Source organism: Paramormyrops kingsleyae, chromosome 13 (assembly GCF_048594095.1).
Source record: "Paramormyrops kingsleyae isolate MSU_618 chromosome 13, PKINGS_0.4, whole genome shotgun sequence".
NCBI lineage: Eukaryota > Metazoa > Chordata > Actinopteri > Osteoglossiformes > Mormyridae > Paramormyrops > Paramormyrops kingsleyae.
In genome coordinates, this window is record NC_132809.1 from 26,161,042 (window position 1) to 26,180,515 (window position 19,474).

The 19,474-nt window shown below is 46.7% G+C and overlaps 1 protein-coding gene across 2 annotated transcripts; it reads left to right on the plus strand.

Moving 5' to 3' along the window:
• The first annotated feature begins 178 nt into the window (after positions 1 to 178).
• Positions 179 to 18,136, plus strand: LOC111836040 (neuronal acetylcholine receptor subunit alpha-7-like). 2 transcript variants are annotated; one of them, XM_023796949.1, is made up of 11 exons: positions 179 to 217; positions 441 to 706; positions 3,402 to 3,541; positions 6,346 to 6,390; positions 10,004 to 10,113; positions 11,800 to 11,879; positions 13,058 to 13,225; positions 13,969 to 14,163; positions 14,640 to 14,726; positions 14,911 to 15,020; positions 16,122 to 18,136. In XM_023796949.1, exons 2-11 carry the CDS (start codon positions 652 to 654, stop codon positions 16,641 to 16,643), a joined length of 1,512 nt encoding a protein of 503 aa, XP_023652717.1. In that variant the 5' UTR covers positions 179 to 217; positions 441 to 651; the 3' UTR covers positions 16,644 to 18,136. The 2 variants fall into 2 exon arrangements, with proteins under 2 accessions (XP_023652717.1, XP_072554576.1); XM_072698475.1 differs by lacking the exons at positions 179 to 217; positions 441 to 706; positions 10,004 to 10,113 and having other exon boundaries at positions 3,497 to 3,541.
• The last annotated feature ends 1,338 nt before the right edge of the window (positions 18,137 to 19,474 follow it).

A 19,474-nucleotide genomic window follows, 5' to 3' on the forward strand; every position in this document is an offset into this window, starting at 1 on the left:
CAAATACACCTGAGTTTGGGCATGTTCCTGTCATGTTTCCAACACTGACTGTAAATTAATTTTACTTTCTACTCCGAATCTGTTGCAATAAATCAGTTTAACAGACTCCAGTCATTTTCATGTTGTGCCAGGAAGGTTTCTACTGTTGGCAAAGTCCTCCCTTGTTTAATCCCTGCAAGGCAGCCTAATCAAATGGAATGGGTAGACTTTTCGAAATGTAAGTGTAGGCAATATTAGGCTAATCTGTAGGTTAGCCTATCTGAAATGTATAGGCTAATTATATTGCCCAATGCGTTTCTTACTATATCCCAATAACAGTAGATCATTGTCTCAAAACAACTGGGATCAATTGTTGGAGGAAAAGAAATTGACAGTATGAAAAGTTTTTTTTCTGGCTGTATACAGTATGGTCAGATTTACTAATTCAGTGTCCCCCTCAGATGCAAATCTGACAGGTCCGGCCCGACCGTCACCGAGCGGCTGCGGGGCGGGGCGGCGCGGATCGTCAGGCGTCTCCTGCGCTCCCCACGGCCGCTCCGCTCCTCTGTGTGTCCGGCCGTACGACAGCAGAGTCTCACTGCTTCATAAGACCGTCACTAATTATAATCATAAATTAATACTGTCGGCGGAGTTTGATCGCTCTCCGGCGGAATGCAGCGTCGCGATTTCCCCTTCTACTTTCTTCTCTGTGGAAGTTTATTAAAAGGTAGGTCGTGCATTACATTTACTTTATTTAACAGACTCGTATGTGTTTATGTGTCATTTATGAGGAAAATGTTTTATTTTATGTTTATACTTCTACAGTGACGTGATTTTCGGTTTATTATGCTACTTAAATCGCGATCTACTGTGTTTATTCCAGTTAAAACGCTGCACTTTACGCGGACACTGTAAATGAGTATCGCATTTCTCCTGCTCTTGTGTTATAAAGCGATAGTTTGTAGATCTCAGTTAGTTAAACATTACTGTCTTGTCGCTCCATTAAATACTTGATATTGATTTTTTGTTTCTGGCATAAATATCCGTATCTTGCCGGTATTGACAGAATCACCTTTCAAACATGCGACCTCCACTAATTACTGAAGGTATCGGCGGAAGCAGCAATTACTCATTAAGACTGATAGTTTCAAAACCTTTTAAAAATCTACCGTATTCGGGAGATTTGGGATTTGGGATTTAAAATACTAATATGAGATGAATAAAATATCTACGGGTATTTCTTATTGTGAGCGTTTAAGAAGCAGGCGTCGCTTTTAATGACATGTCAAGCATGGGGTTATGGGAGGATTGTGACGAGAAGCTTTTCTTGGGTTGGTCTGTCAGGTCTACTGTGAAAACAGTCATAGACATGCATATTACACCTTAAGGATTTCAAGGACTGTCTATAGCCTACTCTATTTTAAGATCTGCAACATACAAAACCTCAGCCATCATGCAAAACAGAAGCCATTAAAAAGCTATCTTTCTTTCTATCTGTCTTGTTCCCCATAATTGGATGAGCATTCTTATAGGTGCTGCATTCTCTTTGTTAATGACAAGAGTGCAAAGGGGTTCCCCAGCCACAACACCCCTGCTGCCATCATTCAAGTATGACGGTGTCTGAAACCGCCCCGTCGTGCCTCGTTTCGTCATTGTCCACGGAGCAATCGATTCGCCATTGATGGGGAGTTCTGACCATCTCTATTACCATCTTTGTCAGAGGCCTCATCTATCTTTGGGCCTCGTTAAGTAAATTTAATTTTGAATTAGATGCCGAGCCGTACTTCCCGTGCAACACAGTCGATGTTTGACATTGTCAGGAAATGGATGTTGATCCTCTGCAGTGATCAATGGCAAATCAGCCAGATCTGCTAATCAGAATGAATGATGGGACCACAGACAGTCATATCTCATGGAGAATCTCCCTGGAATTTAATTATGAGATGTCCTGACTCGGACATAGGTCATTCTGGAAGAAAAAGTTGCCTTTTTAAATTTTGCTCCGAGTTCAACTATAGTAGTTAACAAGAAAGGAGCAACGGGTCATTAATTCAGTTTTATTAAGGTCTGGTCCACTCTATATGGTTTGGTATGGTCTGGTCCAAATGGTTTTGGTCTGGTTCAGTATACTTAAAACAGTACCACTCCATTTGGTTTTGATCTGGTCCGGTCCATACAGTTTAGGTCTGGTCCACTCCAAACAGTTTTGGTCTGGTCTGGTCCACTCCAAATGGTTTTGGTCCAGTCTGGTCCACTCCAAATGGTTTTGGTCCAGTCTGGTCCACTCCAGACGGTTTTGGTCTGGTCCAGTCCACTCCAAACAGTTTTGGTCTGGTCCACTCCATACAGTTTAGGTCTGTTCCAGCTGTTGTTCACTGGTAGCGCTCTCTCCACTCAGCATGTCTCTGGTGCAGGTCTTCATTTAGCCCAGGCTCATGGAACTTGATAATGTGACCCCCCCCCCTCCCCCCATCTGAGACAGGAAAATAAATGACTACCGTCCAAAATCCCGATCCAGTCCTGCAAAAGATTCTCCATAGATCAACTGATGTGATGTGAGGTTTGGATTTTCTTCAAAGTCCGAGGTGATCGTGGACCCGCACGCTTCCCACCAGGACTTCTGGATGTTTCCGTGATGATAGCCAAGTCAGACCTGGCCTCACAGTAGAGTAAACCCCAGAAGAGCACTAAGGGGAGCCTTGGGATTCAGGATGGTGGGGGGGGGGGGGCATTTGTGAGAGGAGCATGATCGCCAGCTCAGATCAATAAGCTATTACAGGAATGAGTTGGACTGCACATGCCGTGCAACTTGGATGTTCTCCTTAATACTTTCCCATTCACCCCCTAACCTGTAGCACCTCCCAGTGGTTGTTATGTAAAGAACAGAAGATACAAGTGTTGATGTTTGGTGTGACTGAGAATTTACTCCATGGAGGTTTGGTGCAAAATATTATGGGTGCTTGAATTTTATGACAAAGAAACTAAACTACACCAAAGTAGTATTCCTCTGTACTTCTATACCATCTATAGTAGTATTCCTCTATACTAGCTTGATACCATCCATGTTCCCTGAATGCTCTGAATGCTGTACTATCTGTTGGGTTTGAATAGTTGGTTGTTTCTTTGTTTGGGAGATGTTGTGTAGCACCTGCTCCAATACTGTTTACACTTGTAACTGGGCATTGACTGGAAGCTCAGTCTAGCTGCATTTATACCCAGTCAACTCCTCGACACCCATATGTCTGTAAAGTGCTATTTGCCTCACTTGTATATCACTTTAGAGAAAAGTGTCGGCTAAATAAATAGAAATGTATTTCAGTCAAAATAAAGCGATAGGGAGCCTCTTTGGCCCCCCTGCTTAGGCAGTAAGAGGTTTAAGTCATAACTGTGACTCCTGTAACATTTTCTCCCTCGACCTGCAGCTTCCCTCCAAGGGGAACACCAACGGAGGCTTTACAAGGACCTTTTGACCAACTACAACCCCCTGGAGAGGCCGGTCTTCAATGACTCGCACTCCCTCACCGTCCACTTCAGCTTGAGCCTCATGCAGATCATGGACGTGGTGAGTTAGCCAGTTAGCATGGCTGCGCTAGTCAGTTACAACGCATGTTAGTGAATCAGCCAACTGTCATGCCTGTTAGCGCTTTAGCTGTGCTATCTTTCCACATACAGTAGCATGTCCTTCCAGTGGCTCTAAACCCCAAATGCTCCAGGGACTGTCTGACCCTGCTTTCGGAAATGTACATTGCTCTGGATAAAAGCATCTGTTAAATAAATAAATGTAAATGTATCAGGGATACAGAGCTTGTTCTCAAGAAAGGAGAGGCTGAAAAACTGCACATCAGAGTTAATGACTCAGGTACGATGTCCAACTCCTTGTAAGTATGAACTGCTCTGCTCTGCCCATGTGACAGCTCTGTCTGAGCTCTCATTGACCAACCTGTGCTGCTCTGCCCATGTGACAGCTCCCATCTAAGCGCTCATTGGCCAGACTGTGCTGCTCTGCCCATGTGACAGCCCTGTTCCGAACTCTCATTGGCTAGACCGTGCTGCTCTGCCCATGTGCCAGCTCTGTTCCAAGCTCTCATTGGCCAGACTGTGCTGCTCTTCCCATGTGCCAGCTCTGTTCCGAGCTCTCATTGGCCAGACAGTGCTGCTCTGCCCGTGTGCCAGCTCTGTTCCAGGCTCTCATTGGCCAGACTGTGCTGCTCTGCCCATGTGACAGCTCTCTTCTGAGATCCCATTGGCTGGTTGCCTATCTCTCTGTTCTACAGTCTCTCCTCCTGCATTTCTGCACAATTTGGACCCACCCTTCTTTTCAGACCAACCAACCTGTCCATACATTTGTCATATTTCAATACTGAACACGTCGTATTCAACTAATTAGGGGCCTGATGATTTGTGGGTTAGTTTAATAAGGTTGTCTATTGGAGGAGTGAGTAAAATATATGGGGCAGCTTAGTAAAGGTCTGTTAGAGAGGAAGCTTCCCGGGATGGGCTCCAGGTTCCAGGTTCCAGGCTCCAGGCTCCAGGTTTCAGGCTCCAGGTTCCAGGTTCCAGGCTCCAGGCTCCAGGCTCCAGGCTTGCCACACCCCAGCCCTCTGCCAGCACTCATTGAGGACAAGTGGATTGATGTTATAGAGTAATATTTTTGTGTCCTGTTTGATACAGAGAGCAGCACTGCACTGGATGTGTGTGTCTGTGCTTTCCATGTGAGGTTTCATTCGCTTGTTTGCACTGACGTAAAAATCGCTGGTGGGGAAATGAGTCTGCTGAAAAAATAAAATGTAATAAATGCCAGCTGAAATCTGGCAGGAAATACGCTGCCAGTCAGATTCCCGGCTTCATCCCCAGAGCGCTTTGGAAGCCTTCTGTTCCCAGTAAAACAGCGCTGATTTATAGGTGAGCAGGGAATGACATTCTGGGTGACCAAGGGACTGCAGGCAGGGAATGGGAGTCACGTTTGAGGAGAAAAAGAGCAGCACCTGGTCAGTACCTCAGCTGGCTTCTTTCTGACCTGCTGTCCACCTGTGACCGTTCTGGTCACCTGATTTGCCCAATCGACAGGCTGTCCAATCACAAGCCTGCGTGTGGCGTCTGCATTTCACTGTTCCTGGCCAGCCTGATGTGAAGAGCTCCGGAGGCTCATGTTAGCAGCCTGTGGTATTTACCCAGTCCTGCCCACCCTAATCTGACTGCACCATTCCTGACTTGGGGCAGTGGGGAGCTTAAAACACAGAATTACCCATGCGAGCCCTGGGAGGTGCCCTTTCATTAAGTCCACAAGCAGAGCAATAAAGCTTTTTGATCCCTGATTAAAGTTTCCCAAGGAAAAGTAAAAGCACATTTCTCAGAATCATATAGAGAAGGTGCCTTTAGGTAAACCCCATGTCTAATCCAAGTAATAACGATAACAATAATTGATAACTCAATAATGATAGCCTGCATCACTTAATGTTGCACTTTGTGATCAGTGAATAGATTTATCTTGCTTTGTTTGGATGTTGAACTGCTGAAAAAAACAGCTAAAAACCAGTTTATGCTGTTGCTAAACCAGCTAAAATGACCTTAAGCTGTTCTGACCAGCTAAACCATCAAACCATCTTGCGAAAACATACTTTAAGCTGGTCAACTATCGTACATTGGCTATCCAGCTTAAGCTGGTCAGACTGGTTTTTTTCATCAGCGTCCTGCTCTAATCCTGCTTACTCTTGTACCTTGTACCTTTATTAGAAGCTCAGTCCAACCCTAACATCTACTCGACTCCGTGATAGCATGTACACTACTAGTTTTTGCATGCTGCTGTCCTTTGCCACATTTCCATTTATTTATTTAATGGTGCATTCAAGGTTCATGCTGTGTGGTGATGGCACGGTCAAATTCTAGGCTCTGCTGTTAAAACTGCTAGAGGAGGTTACTCTGATGAATCAAGGATATGACATTTCTTTGCTAAAAACATACTCAAATGGTGAACATGCTGTAAATTTATTTGTTAGCAAAGAGTGTATTTTTGGTAAATGTTAAGTGAGTAACATTAAAATGTAGAAAATCTCAGTGTGTGCAAAAACTTTAAACTGGTAGTGTATGTTAGTAATGTGCTATTTGCCTGAAGTTTGTGTCGCTTTGGACAACAGAGTCGACTAAATAAGAGTAAATGTAAAGGTGAATGTAAAACCCTTAGGTAGGCAGCCACATTGCCGCTGACTTGGCTCATTGCGTCTTTGTCTCCCTGTTCTCACCTTTTCAACATGTACAGCTGGTCTTTAAGCTGGCCAGGCAGTTACCTGTGTAAAAGAGGGTCTTGCTCTCACTGTGTCTTCCACCTGCTTTCTCTCTAACCAAAGGTGATTTATCTCCGTGTTTCAGGATGAGAAGAATCAGGTTCTGACCACCAACATATGGCTGCAGCTGGTGAGTCGTTTGTCTTCGTTGACTCTGCAGATGTCCGTGATGAGATATCACTGAGGTCCATCGGTACTCAGGGTCTTACATGAGGAATTCCCTTCCCTGCCATCGACTCAGTAGATCAATCATTTGTTAGACCTTCAGTCTGGGCACCGAACCCGAATTGCTTCAGTAAGTGTCCAGCCGTACAAATGGGTTTGACGTGTCAGATTTTCTAGGTAGAAACAGACCTCACAGTGGGGAAGAAGTTCTTATACCTCAGTGCTCCTTGTGAAATCTTCAAATACTAAACTGAGATCACTCTTAGGGCATCACTTTCTCCAGGGCTAGTGAATTTATCACTATCACAGTGGTTTTCACTGCGATTACTGTACCTCCTGTCAGAAGAAGACATAATCTACGTATAACCCCCCCGCCAAACATACCCTTTATCATGAATATTGGGTGCCAGCTGTCAACAACATGCTCCTGATATTAACTTTGTTTTCGGCCCTCAAGCATATTTATATCAATATATTTACTCCATCCTGTTATGCTGCTCTATTTATTATATATATGATTTATTATTATTTTTCTACACAATGCACTATGTTTATAAACCCTTATGTATGTCTGTAACCCCTTATGTATGTATATTAGGGATGACAAGATTCACCGATTGGCATCTATGCACCGGCATAAATGTTCACCATACGATAAAAAAAATGTGCACTGGATACAGTTGGGGATGAACTCAGGATGCTTCGTTTCCAGCATCTTTGCATCAATAAAATCCAATTTATTAATGTAGAGTAGTGAGCTTAATTATTTTGCGTAATTTCATATTATTTACTTAGTTCACAACTAGTGTTATTGATGTTGTCAGGGATCATTATGCTTCCAGACCGCTTTGCCAATTTAGCAATTTTGTCGCTAGACTTAGCAACCTTTCAGACTCCCCAGGCAACTTTTTTGTTCCAAAAAGCAACTACCAACAAATTTAACTACTTTTAAAACTTATCTTGCAACTTTTAAGAACTTCTGATGTCACACAAACAGTAAAATGCAAGCATTTTCCCTCTAAATGACACACAAACGATTTTCTCTGTCACACTCAGTCACGACACACGGTCTGTCTGCCTGGTTATTATGCTTGTTATAATGAATGACTGCTAATTAGCTGTGCACTGCAGGGTGAGCGAGAACAGTGCCTGTATTTGGAAAAATACCATTCAGCAGCAGCCAGCCAAGCAGCACAACAGCCTGCAGAGAGGTACCATTGTTATGTTGCTAGTTGCAATTGCTCAATAACATAGCATATATGATATACTTAGTAATTAGCTTATATCCATAATTGTTGATCAGTTAGGTAGCATGTTGCCCAGCTACCAATACACATAATAGAACTATAATTGGTCAGAATGTGTAGTTTTACTAGTTCATAAGAAAAAAATGAAATTTGTTCAATAATGTGTAATGTTCAATAATTCAATGTGTCGTTTAAAAATAAAGATATCTAATCATACAAATAAGTCGTATTTATATTACTTAAAAATATGAGAAACATAGAAATCAAAACTAACAAGTTTCTAATCATATTTTTCATCAAGATGACCAATCAATTTCAGTAATGTCATTGAGTAATCTATATAATGATGCGATTTTGCATCATTGCATAATGACATCATGATATCCTTTAGGAACAAATTGACCTGTCTCTAGAATCTTCCCCTGATAATTATTCGGCGATACTACGCGCAAAGCAAGAATCCTCACGTGTCTGTGTTTGGGAATCTAAAATATAGCTCCTGTCTCATCCGACTTTTAGGAGGATAAAACTGAGCCGTCTGAACCTTTATATGTTGAAGCATGTTTGGTAATGAGTCGGGTGGAAGTTTATTTGGTTCACTTAAAAGATTTAGATTAAATGTAACATGTTTCGCAGTTTTCAAAATTAAATACATCTCAACAAGTCATGGTCCCCGCTATGGTAAAATTTGTTGCTTCATGTGTATCTTTAAAATATTGGATCGTTAGCAATGCATCACGATATGTTTCACATTGTCCTCAGAGATGGAAATGCACATCCCCAATGTGTCCAGCCCCCCCTGTTTTGCACTCTCTTGTGTTTTGCACACAGTCCCCCTGTCACTCGCTGTCTATATGTCACACTGTGGTCTTGGGGGAGCATTATTTCGTGTCCCTGTATACCTGTATATGTATGTGGATGACAGGAAAGCCCACTTGACTTCACTTGACAGTCTTACACGCGGTGGCCGTGTTCATGGGGTCTGTCTCTCACGACTGACCGGTCAGGCCAAAGCTGTTCCCAGCAGAGCAGGTCACCTTCAGCGTTCCTGGCTACGGCAGCTCCTCTTGGAAGCTGTGCATGAGAGAACCACAGATGTTCCTCTTTAGCCTCTGGAATGGTTTTGTTCTCTGCCTTAATGTTTATTTGCCCCGCTTTGCCCCACGACACCATCCTTGCCTTTCCACAAACACTCCCAGCTCCTTTTCATCTTTCTCTTTTGTTTCCGCTCTTTGTCAGCTGACCTTCTTTGCTAAGAGTCTGGTCATTGATCCGTTCAGCGTCACTGTGCTGGATACACTCCCTCCACGGCCGAATCAATTCTGCTCCCGAATAGCTTCTGTGCTTTTTAATGTCAACATTCGCTACTGCGGCCTTTTAATAACCTCATGCAGGGGGAGAGTGTTTATATTTGCCTGTGGGTTTCAAGTAAAGCACAAATGTTAACCCTTTGTGGTAAAATATTGTTTGTGATGGTGCAGGTTCCCGCAGCATTGAGGTGCCTTGCAGGACATCTCGTCGTGCATTTTAAAGAGCCACTTGCGTGACATGTGACTTAAGATCCAAATAATTAGCTTAATATAGCAGTTAACTGCTGAGTTTTAACAGGTACCAGCTCGCTTGAAGGACCTCTGTGGGTTCCTCTGGGTTCAGAAGAGCCATTTCTTCTGCTCATCGCTGGTTTCCCAGGTTACCGAAGCCTTCTCTGCGTTAGCCATTTATAATGTCCTGTGAAATAGAAATATTCTCAGTTATTAGATTTTTTTTCTCACTGACAGAAAGTTATTAGCATGAAAAGGTGTCTGGGTGGCGTTGTGGTGGGGCCGGGGGCTCAGATCTTTGCTCTGAGTGGGCAGTTTGCATGTCTTTTCCGTGTTGTCTCAGTTTCCATCTGCAGTCCAAACCCAAAGTTAGGCTAATCGGTGTCTCTAAATTGCCCATCATGTGTAAATGTGTGAATGTGGACTGAGGTGGACTGGCATCCCATCCAGGGTGTACCCCAGCCTCGTGATGGACTGGCATCCCATCCAGGGTGTACCCCAGCCTCGTGATGGACTGGCATCCCATCCAGGGTGTACCCCAGCCTTGTGATGGACTGGCATCCTATCCAAGGTGTACCCCAGCCTGGGATGGGCTCCAGGCCCTCATGACCCTGACCAGGATATCCGGTTGGAGGATGAAGAACGGCTTCTTCTGCACTCACCATAGTTGCACACTCATTTCACCAGACGTTCTCACCATCATTACCCCTGAGACCAGCGGTGCCCTCGTCGCGATCCTGGCCCCTGTCCACTGTTGGGCTGCTGATCTGTCTGTCTGTGTCCCTGCCAGTACTGGACCGATCACTACCTGCAGTGGAACACCTCGGAGTACCCCGGCGTGGCCACCGTCCGCTTCCCCGACAGCCTCATCTGGAGGCCGGACATCCTGCTCTACAACAGGTGCCAAACCTGGAGCCTTCCTGCCGCTTCCGTTATCTTCTCTTATCCAGAGCACCGTACAATTAGTCACCAGTTCACCTGGGTATTTTACTAGAGTAACTTAGGTTAAGTGTAGAGATGCTCAATATATTGGTTAACATATCGGTATCAGCTGATATTCGTTAACAATCAAGATATTGGCATTGGTCTGATGTGACAGTCTTGGCCAATATTTCTAGCCGATATTTAGACTTCAGTCAGTATTCATAGTTCTAAGACATACAGTAATTACTAAAACAATGGAGAAAATAGTACTGGACCATCGGCCATTTTCCGTAGTGGAAGAAGAGGGATTTCTTTGGCTCATTTGCCACTTATAACCTCACTACAGGCTCCCAAGTCACTACTGCTTCACTGAGGCCTCGCCTGTATTATATGACGTGGCTGCTGCACACATTCACGGGGATGTCACTGACCTTCACCACAAATCTATGGAGCTCATTGATTAGCTAGTTATCGGCATCGGTGACATTAAACAAAAACATATCAGTTATCAGTATCGGCCAAAATTTCTTCATCAGTGCACCAACAACAACTTACCATTCTGGAAATTTACCCAGTATCCTTTATGATCTGCTTTCAAGTCCTTACACCTTGCGCTGTCTGCTGAACCATGGTGGAGGATTATGGGTAAAATTACTCCATGAGACGCATGGTGTCCTGCGGCTCCAGCCTGGCCCCTGAGTGGATTACTGCACCATCCTGTCACCCCGAGCCTGCCGGCCAAGCTCCAATTTGTATTTAAATGCTTGGAAATTCACTTCGACACTGGAGAGCGAAGCCTGCCTGATTAATGACCCTCCCCAGGCAGGGAATTGGATTAGAGACTCACTTAGAGAGGGGCATCCATTGCAGAGATGAAGGCCCAGAACAGCACCCCCCAATCTGCTCCCTCGCAGCTTCTCACTGATGTATTCACAGATGTTGTTAAGATGCCCTCTCCGTGAACAATGTCCCATGACCATTACAAAGTATCCTGGGAAACGAGGAGCTTCGAAAGCACAGAGTTCATTTATATAGCTATACAGGCTGCACCGGTATGCATGAATGACATTTACCAAAGACCGAGTGCTGGAAGCAGCCTGTTTCTGCTCACAGCTGTTGGCTCATGATTGCATCGTTTAGCTCGTTAACACTGGAGAGAGACTACCCCGTCCACAGCAAATGGTGTTTAATACCACATAAACCTCGCATTTGTATGGGACACCTAAGGTTTGGGGGCCCCTATAGGCTACAAACAATTACTACACTAAATAGTAAATAAACATGTTCCTTATTTAGGAGATGGTCAAGCAGTATCTTCTGCTAACCAGCTAGCCAGACCAGAAGGAACTTACCGGCCCTGCCCACCCACCCCGTAAGATCTGGACATGCAGGTGTCCCTCCCTCCTCAGTGGAGACCGTGACCTTCGATGATCCATGCAGGCGTAATGCTCAGGTTTCTGTTCTGCTTTCTGTGAAACAAGCTCTCGTACCCATATCACTGTGGGAGCTGTACCCTGTCAGCTGGATGCTAATGTGTGGATGTCGCCCCCCCCTGCATATGTGTGTGCGCAGTCATGTGATCAGGTCGTGGCTGTGTGCCCCTGAGCCCACGGAGCCCTGCCTTATGTCCCGTCCCTAAAGCCCGTCTCCTGTCTCCTGCAGCGCGGATGAGCGGTTTGACGCCACCTTTCACACCAACATCCTGGTGAACTCCTCGGGGTACTGCCAGTACATGCCTCCAGGTAAGCCTGCTGCAAACAGGCTTGGTCACATGACACACTCGAACCCAGGCGCGCAACCTTTCCCAATTCCTCCATCAAAGAGGCTGAAACTGGAGAATTATGGTCTGTTTTTAGGTGAACACATAGAGCCAGAGTTCACTGGATTCTGTGCAGGATGGGATTTGCTGATCTATTTCTGAAGAGCATCGTCACGGCGCCCCTGCTGGTGATCAGTTGCATAAATATACATAAATATACATAAATATATATTTTTATTGCAGGAAACACATTTTTTCACAGATTTTTATTGCTTGTGTTCCAAGTTCTGGTGATTTGGTGATTACAGATATGTGAGTTGTAAAGGCATTCAAAAATAATTTCCAGGTCGACCAAATTCTGTATTCGTGATGATGCATCTCCGGGCTGTAACGGGGGACAAGGGGGGCTGTCATGGAATGAGGCGTCCCTGTGTTAATGGGATTTCTGAAGGCTGGAGGGGATCCCATTGATTGGTGTAGGAATTATTGCGGTAGGTGAGGAATGGGATCTCAGTGAGAAATGCCAGACCAGGAATGTCACAGCGTTCCGGACTCAGCAGTCTGGCATACAGTACCAGGGTCGCCATGGGAGATGAATTTGAGGGCCCCCTGAGCCTCGTCTTGTAGGAAACAGCATGTCCGCTGGAGATGGGCGTGTGTGAATATGGGCACTGTTGGTAGTTGCTGAGTGCATGCCAATCAGTGTCGTCGTTTGGGAAGGTGGGCACATCGCTCTGGGATAGGCCCCACCCCCAGAGGCCCCACCCTCAAAGGCCCCACCCCTAAAAACTAAACCACATGGCAAGTTTTCTGTATCAGTTACTTCCTTCTGCTAGTGTCTCTTTGCGTTCAGTTATGAAAAGCAGAGTAGAATTATACTTGCTTAATCAGCTGGATGTTTCATTGTGGCTGTTCAGCGTTAAGCACCTTCACCTATAGATCCAAGAGCTGACCTGTCGTGGGATTCATTAGATCACAGTTGAATTTTGTGAGGTAACAGGCCATGTGCTGACTTAATGGAGATGCTGTTACTCTGTGAAGCCTGCTGGAGCTACTGGCTCCACCCTTTTCTCCTGTGGCTAACCCCTGTCCCACCGCTGGCTCCGCCCTCTTTCCGTGTGACTCACCGCACCCCTCGCCCTTGGCCACGCCCTTTCTCAGGGATCTTCAGAAGCACGTGCTACATCGACGTGCGTTGGTTCCCCTTCGACGTGCAGCGCTGCGAGCTCAAGTTCGGCTCGTGGACGTACGGCGGCTGGTCCCTGGACCTGCAGATGGTGGATGCCGACGTGACAGGCTACATCGCCAATGGGGAGTGGGACCTCGTGGGTACGTAGGCCTCCACCCTCAGCCCTGCGTAAAGGGCCACTTTCTGCTTGCACCCCCTTGATCTAGGTCTGCAGGTGAGGGTAGGAATGATTCTCAACCAGGCGATTAATAATTTTGCTTATAATCTCTGACCTCAGCAGTCACAAATTCAGTGTGCCCCTCCCCCAGACCCCATTCCTCGCCATCCCCACCACCGCCCTGATACAGGATGTGGGAAACAGCTTAAAACATCCCAAAAGCTGACAGTGGGATGCACCCTGTTCCCACAGCGCTGGTTAGTGGAGCCACAGTGGGTGGTCTGGATGATGCCTGGGTGTGAGAAGCCGCAGAATGAGCTTCAGCGTCGCATTTCCTGCATCACATAGGCAAGGGGTCCTTTGGGTGGCTCCTTAACCTGACGCTGGAGTAGTTTAGCACCGTCCTGTTGCTCTTGTCTGTGCAAGCAGGGCCCTTGTGTTGGGGGGGCTTACCCTGAGTGTTTATGAGTGTATGAAATTCGGGGGAGGGTGTTCTGTGTGTTTCTGAGGGTGGGGGCCATACTTTCAGCCATGTCCCTTTACCTTCCTCCATTTCTCCTTCTCTCCATTCCTCCTTTTCCCACTCTCTCCTTACCTCTATTTCACTTTCTCTCTACCTCACTCTCCCTCGCTATCTCCCCTCCACCCCCATTCCCTCTCTCACCCTGTCCCCCTCTCTCTCCCCTCCACCCCCATTCCCTCTCTCACCCTGTCCCCACGACACAGAGGTTCCCGGCCGCAGGAACGAGCGTTTCTACGACTGCTGCAAGGAGCCGTACCCGGACGTGACGTTCACGGTGGTGATGCGCCGCCGGACCCTGTACTACGGCCTGAACCTGCTCATCCCGTGCGTGCTGATCTCCACGCTGGCCCTGCTGGTGTTCCTGCTGCCCGCCGACTCCGGCGAGAAGATCTCGCTGGGTGAGGCCCCAGTGGGAGGGCGTGCAGGCTGGCCAGCAGGGGGCAGTTAGCGAAGGGCTACCCTATTGCACTGTGAACGCAGAGGGTAAAAGCAGAGGCTGTGAAAGCATCTCATAATCATAAAACAAAACAAGAGTAATGCAAACCTTGGCTTTCTTACAAGAAACACCCACCCAGATTACAAAATCACGGTCAGTTAATTTCCAGACATTCACATATATACTGTCCGTGGATATTAAAGGTCGCTCCAACACCCTGCTTTCCTGCTCAAGTATAATATTTACTTTACATTCTGTTACTTCACTGATGATTTGACCATTTTTTACAGAAGCCATTTGGGTAAAGTGCTGCTGGTCATGCTACTATGGCCTGGGTCTCTGCCCTTAATCACCACGCCACCTGCTGGACGCTGCTGGTGGTGCTGTGCTCTTGACATCACAGTGCTGATTCCCAGCCCCGGGTCTCTGTTTCCCCAGGAATCACGGTGCTGCTGTCCCTCACCGTCTTCATGCTCCTGGTTGCTGAAATCATGCCGGCGACCTCTGACTCCGTGCCACTGATCGGTGAGCTGCTTTCCGGGGGACCGCAGCCTGTGGCGTATAGCCGGGATGCCCCATTGCTACAGTAACAGCAGGAGGCGGCCAAAGGCCTCCGACATTCATTGAGGGATATGAGGCTGACGCTCAGTGCTGTTACTGGCCTCTGGCGCCCCCTAGCTGACACACCACCATCCTCTCTACTCTCCAGCACAGTACTTCGCCACTACTATGGTCATCGTCGGCCTGTCCGTGATCGCCACCGTCCTGGTCCTGCAGTACCACTACCATGACCCCGACGGGGGTAAGATGCCAAAATGGGTGAGTTCTGTTCCTCCTGCCTCTGAACACACACACACAGCAGCATGTCCTTTGAACCTTCAGCAGCTGTGATTTTAGAGAGCTTGGGGTTTGAGTTCACCGGTTTAGCATTTTGGGACATCGGTAGAGTGCACGTAAAGCAGGCTGTAAATCTGAGAAAGGGAGATCAAGAATGTCACTTGTGCCAAAGCTGCTGAGATATATTAATAGGTACAGACAGTTAGGTTAGTGGTGGAGTTTGTGGAACCTGAATGTTGCTGGTTCAAGTCCCGCCAGGGCCCTCTGTGAAATACCCAGTTGGGAAATTGTTATAATAACAGTGCTGCTAAATTTGGTCAGCTGGCTGGTGTGAGATATTCAATTCACAATTCGCACAAGCATTCACATGTATGTAACAGTTTTAATACCTTGTAAATAGTCTGTAGGGTTTGCACACTGCCCCAATGCTTTTAATGTAGCTAATTTTAGGTTTGTACTTGAATAATATATATATTTGCTGTAAGATTTCGTGCACAAGCGTGAGAGTCTGAAAGCATGAGTCACGCCAGATTTGGCAGACTTGGCAACCCTGGAATAAATAACCATTTGATCTGTTTTGCTATAAGTTATTTATGGTATTTTTAAACTTTAAAGTTTAAATAGGGTGTTACATAAAAAAAAAAGTTTAAAATGTATTAAAATCCAATATTTAGGCTGGTTTATCAGCTTAGCAACCAAAATCGCGCGGCTTTTCAAGGTGCCGCTGTGTGGTGTGGACAGATTTCCGGGAGCGGATTATTGCTAGCTAATGAGGTGCTCTGAACGCTAATGCTAATGGGCTGCTCTGAGTGCTAACGCTAACTGGCTCCCCATGAGCACTGATGCTAAGGGGCTGCTTTGAGCAGTAACATTAAGAAGCTCAACTGAGCTCTAATGCTAACAGGCTGCCCTTGAGCACTGATACTAAGGGGCTGCTTTGAGGAGTAACATTAAGAAGATGAGCTGAGCTCTAATGCTAACAGGCTGCCCTTGAGTACTAATGCTAATAGGCGTCTCTTGAGCGCTGACATGGCTGCTCTGAGCGCTAACGCTAACAGGCGTCTCTGGGGCCCCCTGGGACAGACGCGTGTAGTCCTGCTGAACTGGTGTGCCTGGTTCCTGCGGATGCGGCGGCCCGGTGAGGGGAGAGTGCGCCTCGCCTGCCCCAGCGGGCGGCAGCGTAGCAGCGTGTCCAGCGTGGAGCTCGGCAGCGCCGCCCTGGAGCCAGCCGTCAACATGCTGTATGCGGGATTCCGTGGCGTGAAGGGCCCCCGCTATGCGGCCGCACCCGACTCGGGGGGGGCCTGCGGCCCGCTCCTGGGGCCGGGGTCGGAGGAGGATGGGCTCCCGCCCAGGGCACCGGGCTTCGTCCTCGTTGGTGACCACGACCTAGCCAGGATCCTGGAGGAGGTGCGCTACATCGCCAAGCGCTTCCGCGATCAGGACGAGGACGAGTCCATCTGCAGCGAGTGGAAGTTCGCCGCCGCCGTCATCGACCGCCTCTGCCTCATGGCCTTCTCGCTCTTCACTGTCCTCTGCACCATCGGCATCCTCATGTCCGCGCCTAACTTCGTGGAGGCCATCTCTAAGGACTTCTTCACCTAGGCCGCCCTGTGAAACACCCCCCCTCCCCTAACCTCTCTGTCTTTATGTTGCATTCCATTTGAACTCGTAACTTGTAAATTCCAAGTTCCCAGTCGGAAATTTCAACTGGAATGCCCTTGTAGTCGGAATTCCTAATCGGAAAGTCAGAGGGATCTACACAACCACGACCTCAGAATTCAAGATGGCTGCGCCCTTTATCAACAGCAGTAAAGCTGTAGTTTTATACTGTTTAATAGCACTTGCGTCTTATTTGTGACTCATTAAATCGGTTGTACACACAATACTGTCCAATCGCTATCTGTGGATGTGTTGCTATGCTATTTTTGTGCACAAAATACAGTGTAATGTGTTGCTATCAGCTAATATTGCTAACAATGGCTAACAATTAACTGAGCCAGAACTGGGGCCTGTTTCAGAAAACAGGATTTCTTGCTTAGCTGGACAATTTGTCTGATTTAAGATAGTCGGGGCTAAATGTAAGTGAATGAAGATAGAGGCCATTTAAACTGGGGTAAATTAAATCGGACACGTTACCCAGCTAAGAAAGACAAGAAATCTTGCTTTTTGAAACAAGTCCCTGGTACTGCTAAATGGCTTTCTAACTTGCTGTACTGAAACGAGGTTAACTTGGGTGTGACGTCATTCCCAGCTCCAAGGTAAATGGAATGCTGCATTACTCCCTACAGCCCCCGTATTCAAATCGGGCTCTCGATTCCAAACCCAGGCCTTCTTTTCAGTTCTCCCAGGTACTTAGTTTAATACTTACCGATTCTGATCGCCAGAGATTTCACACCTGGCTCAGCACAGTCCTGCCCTACAGCCTCCAGATGCTTGTCTGCATCAGTGATTTATCCCTCGTTAACTCCTCCCCTGTGAAATGACCCCCAGTAACAGTGCACGCGACAGTGCTACTTCTGGTTCAGTGAAATCGCTACATTCCCACCAAAATTGAGAACATGAAGCAAGAATGACAGTGAGCCGTCAGGAGGTCTGTATGGTGTCACGTGGATTTCCGTGCTGTTGGAAGCCTCGCTGACAAAGGAAAAGCCGTCTCTGTTGGTCCAAGTGATGTTAAGACTCTCTAACCTTCCGACTGTGTTCCTGCAGTCGGCAGTGTGACGTGTGGATCTCCCCTCTGTTTCCTTCTTTGCGGGAAAAGCTCCCTTCCTTGCTAAACTGATAAGGTTGCCCACATTCCTGTGAGTTCCTGTGAGCACTGGTTTCGTAGGACTGTTCTCACCACATGAAGTATTCATGAATACATCTTTGACGCAGTAACTGTGCCTGTGTGTTAATGCATCCCCCACTTCACTGTATCTCATGCGAGACTCTCTGTCATGTTCATCTCCACCGACTGCCCTGTTTGGACAGTCTGGAGGTTGCAGACTCCTCCCATCCATAGTGATGATTTGGGAGAGTGACTTCCCCTTCAGACTGATTCCTGACTGGTGGTTTTCTGGACCCCCCAAATAAATGTATTTTTCTAAATGTCAGACTTAACTGGTACCTTGTTGTTCTTCAGTTGCTGCACCAAAGGAAAGGGGAAGGTCCAGCTGCTTTAACCATGCTGGTAACACACATAGTCACACACAGTGTGAGAGACACAGAGGCTGATTCAGTGAGAACAGCAGCAGCGTTTCCACCACTCCAACTATGCATTTCCATAGGGGCCCCCTGTTGGCCACAAATAGTCACTACACTATTAAATAAATGTGTTCCCTATTTAGGAGATACAGAAGCAGCATGTTGCGCTAGCCAGCTACATTCTGGCTCTACATGCCAACTAACATTAACATCATATGCAAACATAATCAAGGGTAGGATGTTTGTAACAGTAAATTTGCATAGCCAGGGGTGGCCAATCACATCAAGATAGGGCCATGGGTATTGGGGTTTTTGTTGCAACTCCTTAATTAGTTTACTAATTAGAGGACTGATTTGCTGAAGAGTCCTCACACCTGGGTTTGAACAGCTGGCCTACAGGTTATCCCACAAACCTGCACACACACCGGCCCTTTGTGGGTAAGATTGCCCACCCCTGGTCGAAGCTGCTGATGTAGCAGTTCTGTTAGCTGTTAGCAAGCAGAGTGAAGACCTGTGGATGGCATTGGGTCTGTGTGTTTGATCACGCCTTCAAACGGCAATAGCCACAGGTGATGGGGGCAGGATGAACCCCTGGGGTCAGGGCACACAGCGTTAACCCATCATACACGCCACAAATAGAGCACGGTGATTCATATTGATACACTACTGATTCATGCTAATACATCATTTTAATCCCATACTTAAAATTCATCAGTGCCAGTATGATATTGACGTTTATTCGTAAACCTTCTCGCCATTCAGTATTTACCTCCTTAAGTTACTTGCACGTTGGAGAGAAATATCCAGCAGGGATTTTTTCCAAAAAGCCAGATCTGATATCTGTCTCATGAGAACCATCCTCAACAGGGGTTTAACAGTAACTTTTTGTAAAACTAAATGCATCGTTGAAACACTAATGCATATGTGTTACAAGCCAGCCAATCAGCACCTTACTTTCTCAAAAAAGTTTAAAATGTCTTTTCCTAAGTAACATAATGATTCTGCCTCTCATACCGGCACCAAACCCTCGTCTGTTGGGGCGTCAAAGTGCCACGGACGACACCGGACTCCCTGATCTGTGTTCAGCAGAGAGTGGCGCTCTTGCCAGGAGTTTGGACACGGGGCAGCCGGGGAAACACTGCTAACACTGGGGGCATTTAAAATGCAGTGTATCAGCAGCAGAAAAAAAATCATATTACCATCTGTACTACAGCCTACTTTGTTTTCAAGGACATTTGCCAGATTTG

What these genes read in the sequence shown, in the direction of transcription:
- LOC111836040 (XM_023796949.1), top strand. Translation starts at nt 652, where the DNA reads ATGCAGCGTCGCGATTTCCCCTTCTACTTTCTTCTCTGTGGAAGTTTA. An exon ending in TCATGCAGATCATGGACGTG is followed by an intron (nt 3,542 to 6,345) that starts GTGAGTTAGCCA and finishes TCCGTGTTTCAG; the next exon opens with GATGAGAAGAATCAGGTTCT. An exon ending in TGGGGAGTGGGACCTCGTGG is followed by an intron (nt 13,226 to 13,968) that starts GTACGTAGGCCT and finishes CCCACGACACAG; the next exon opens with AGGTTCCCGGCCGCAGGAAC.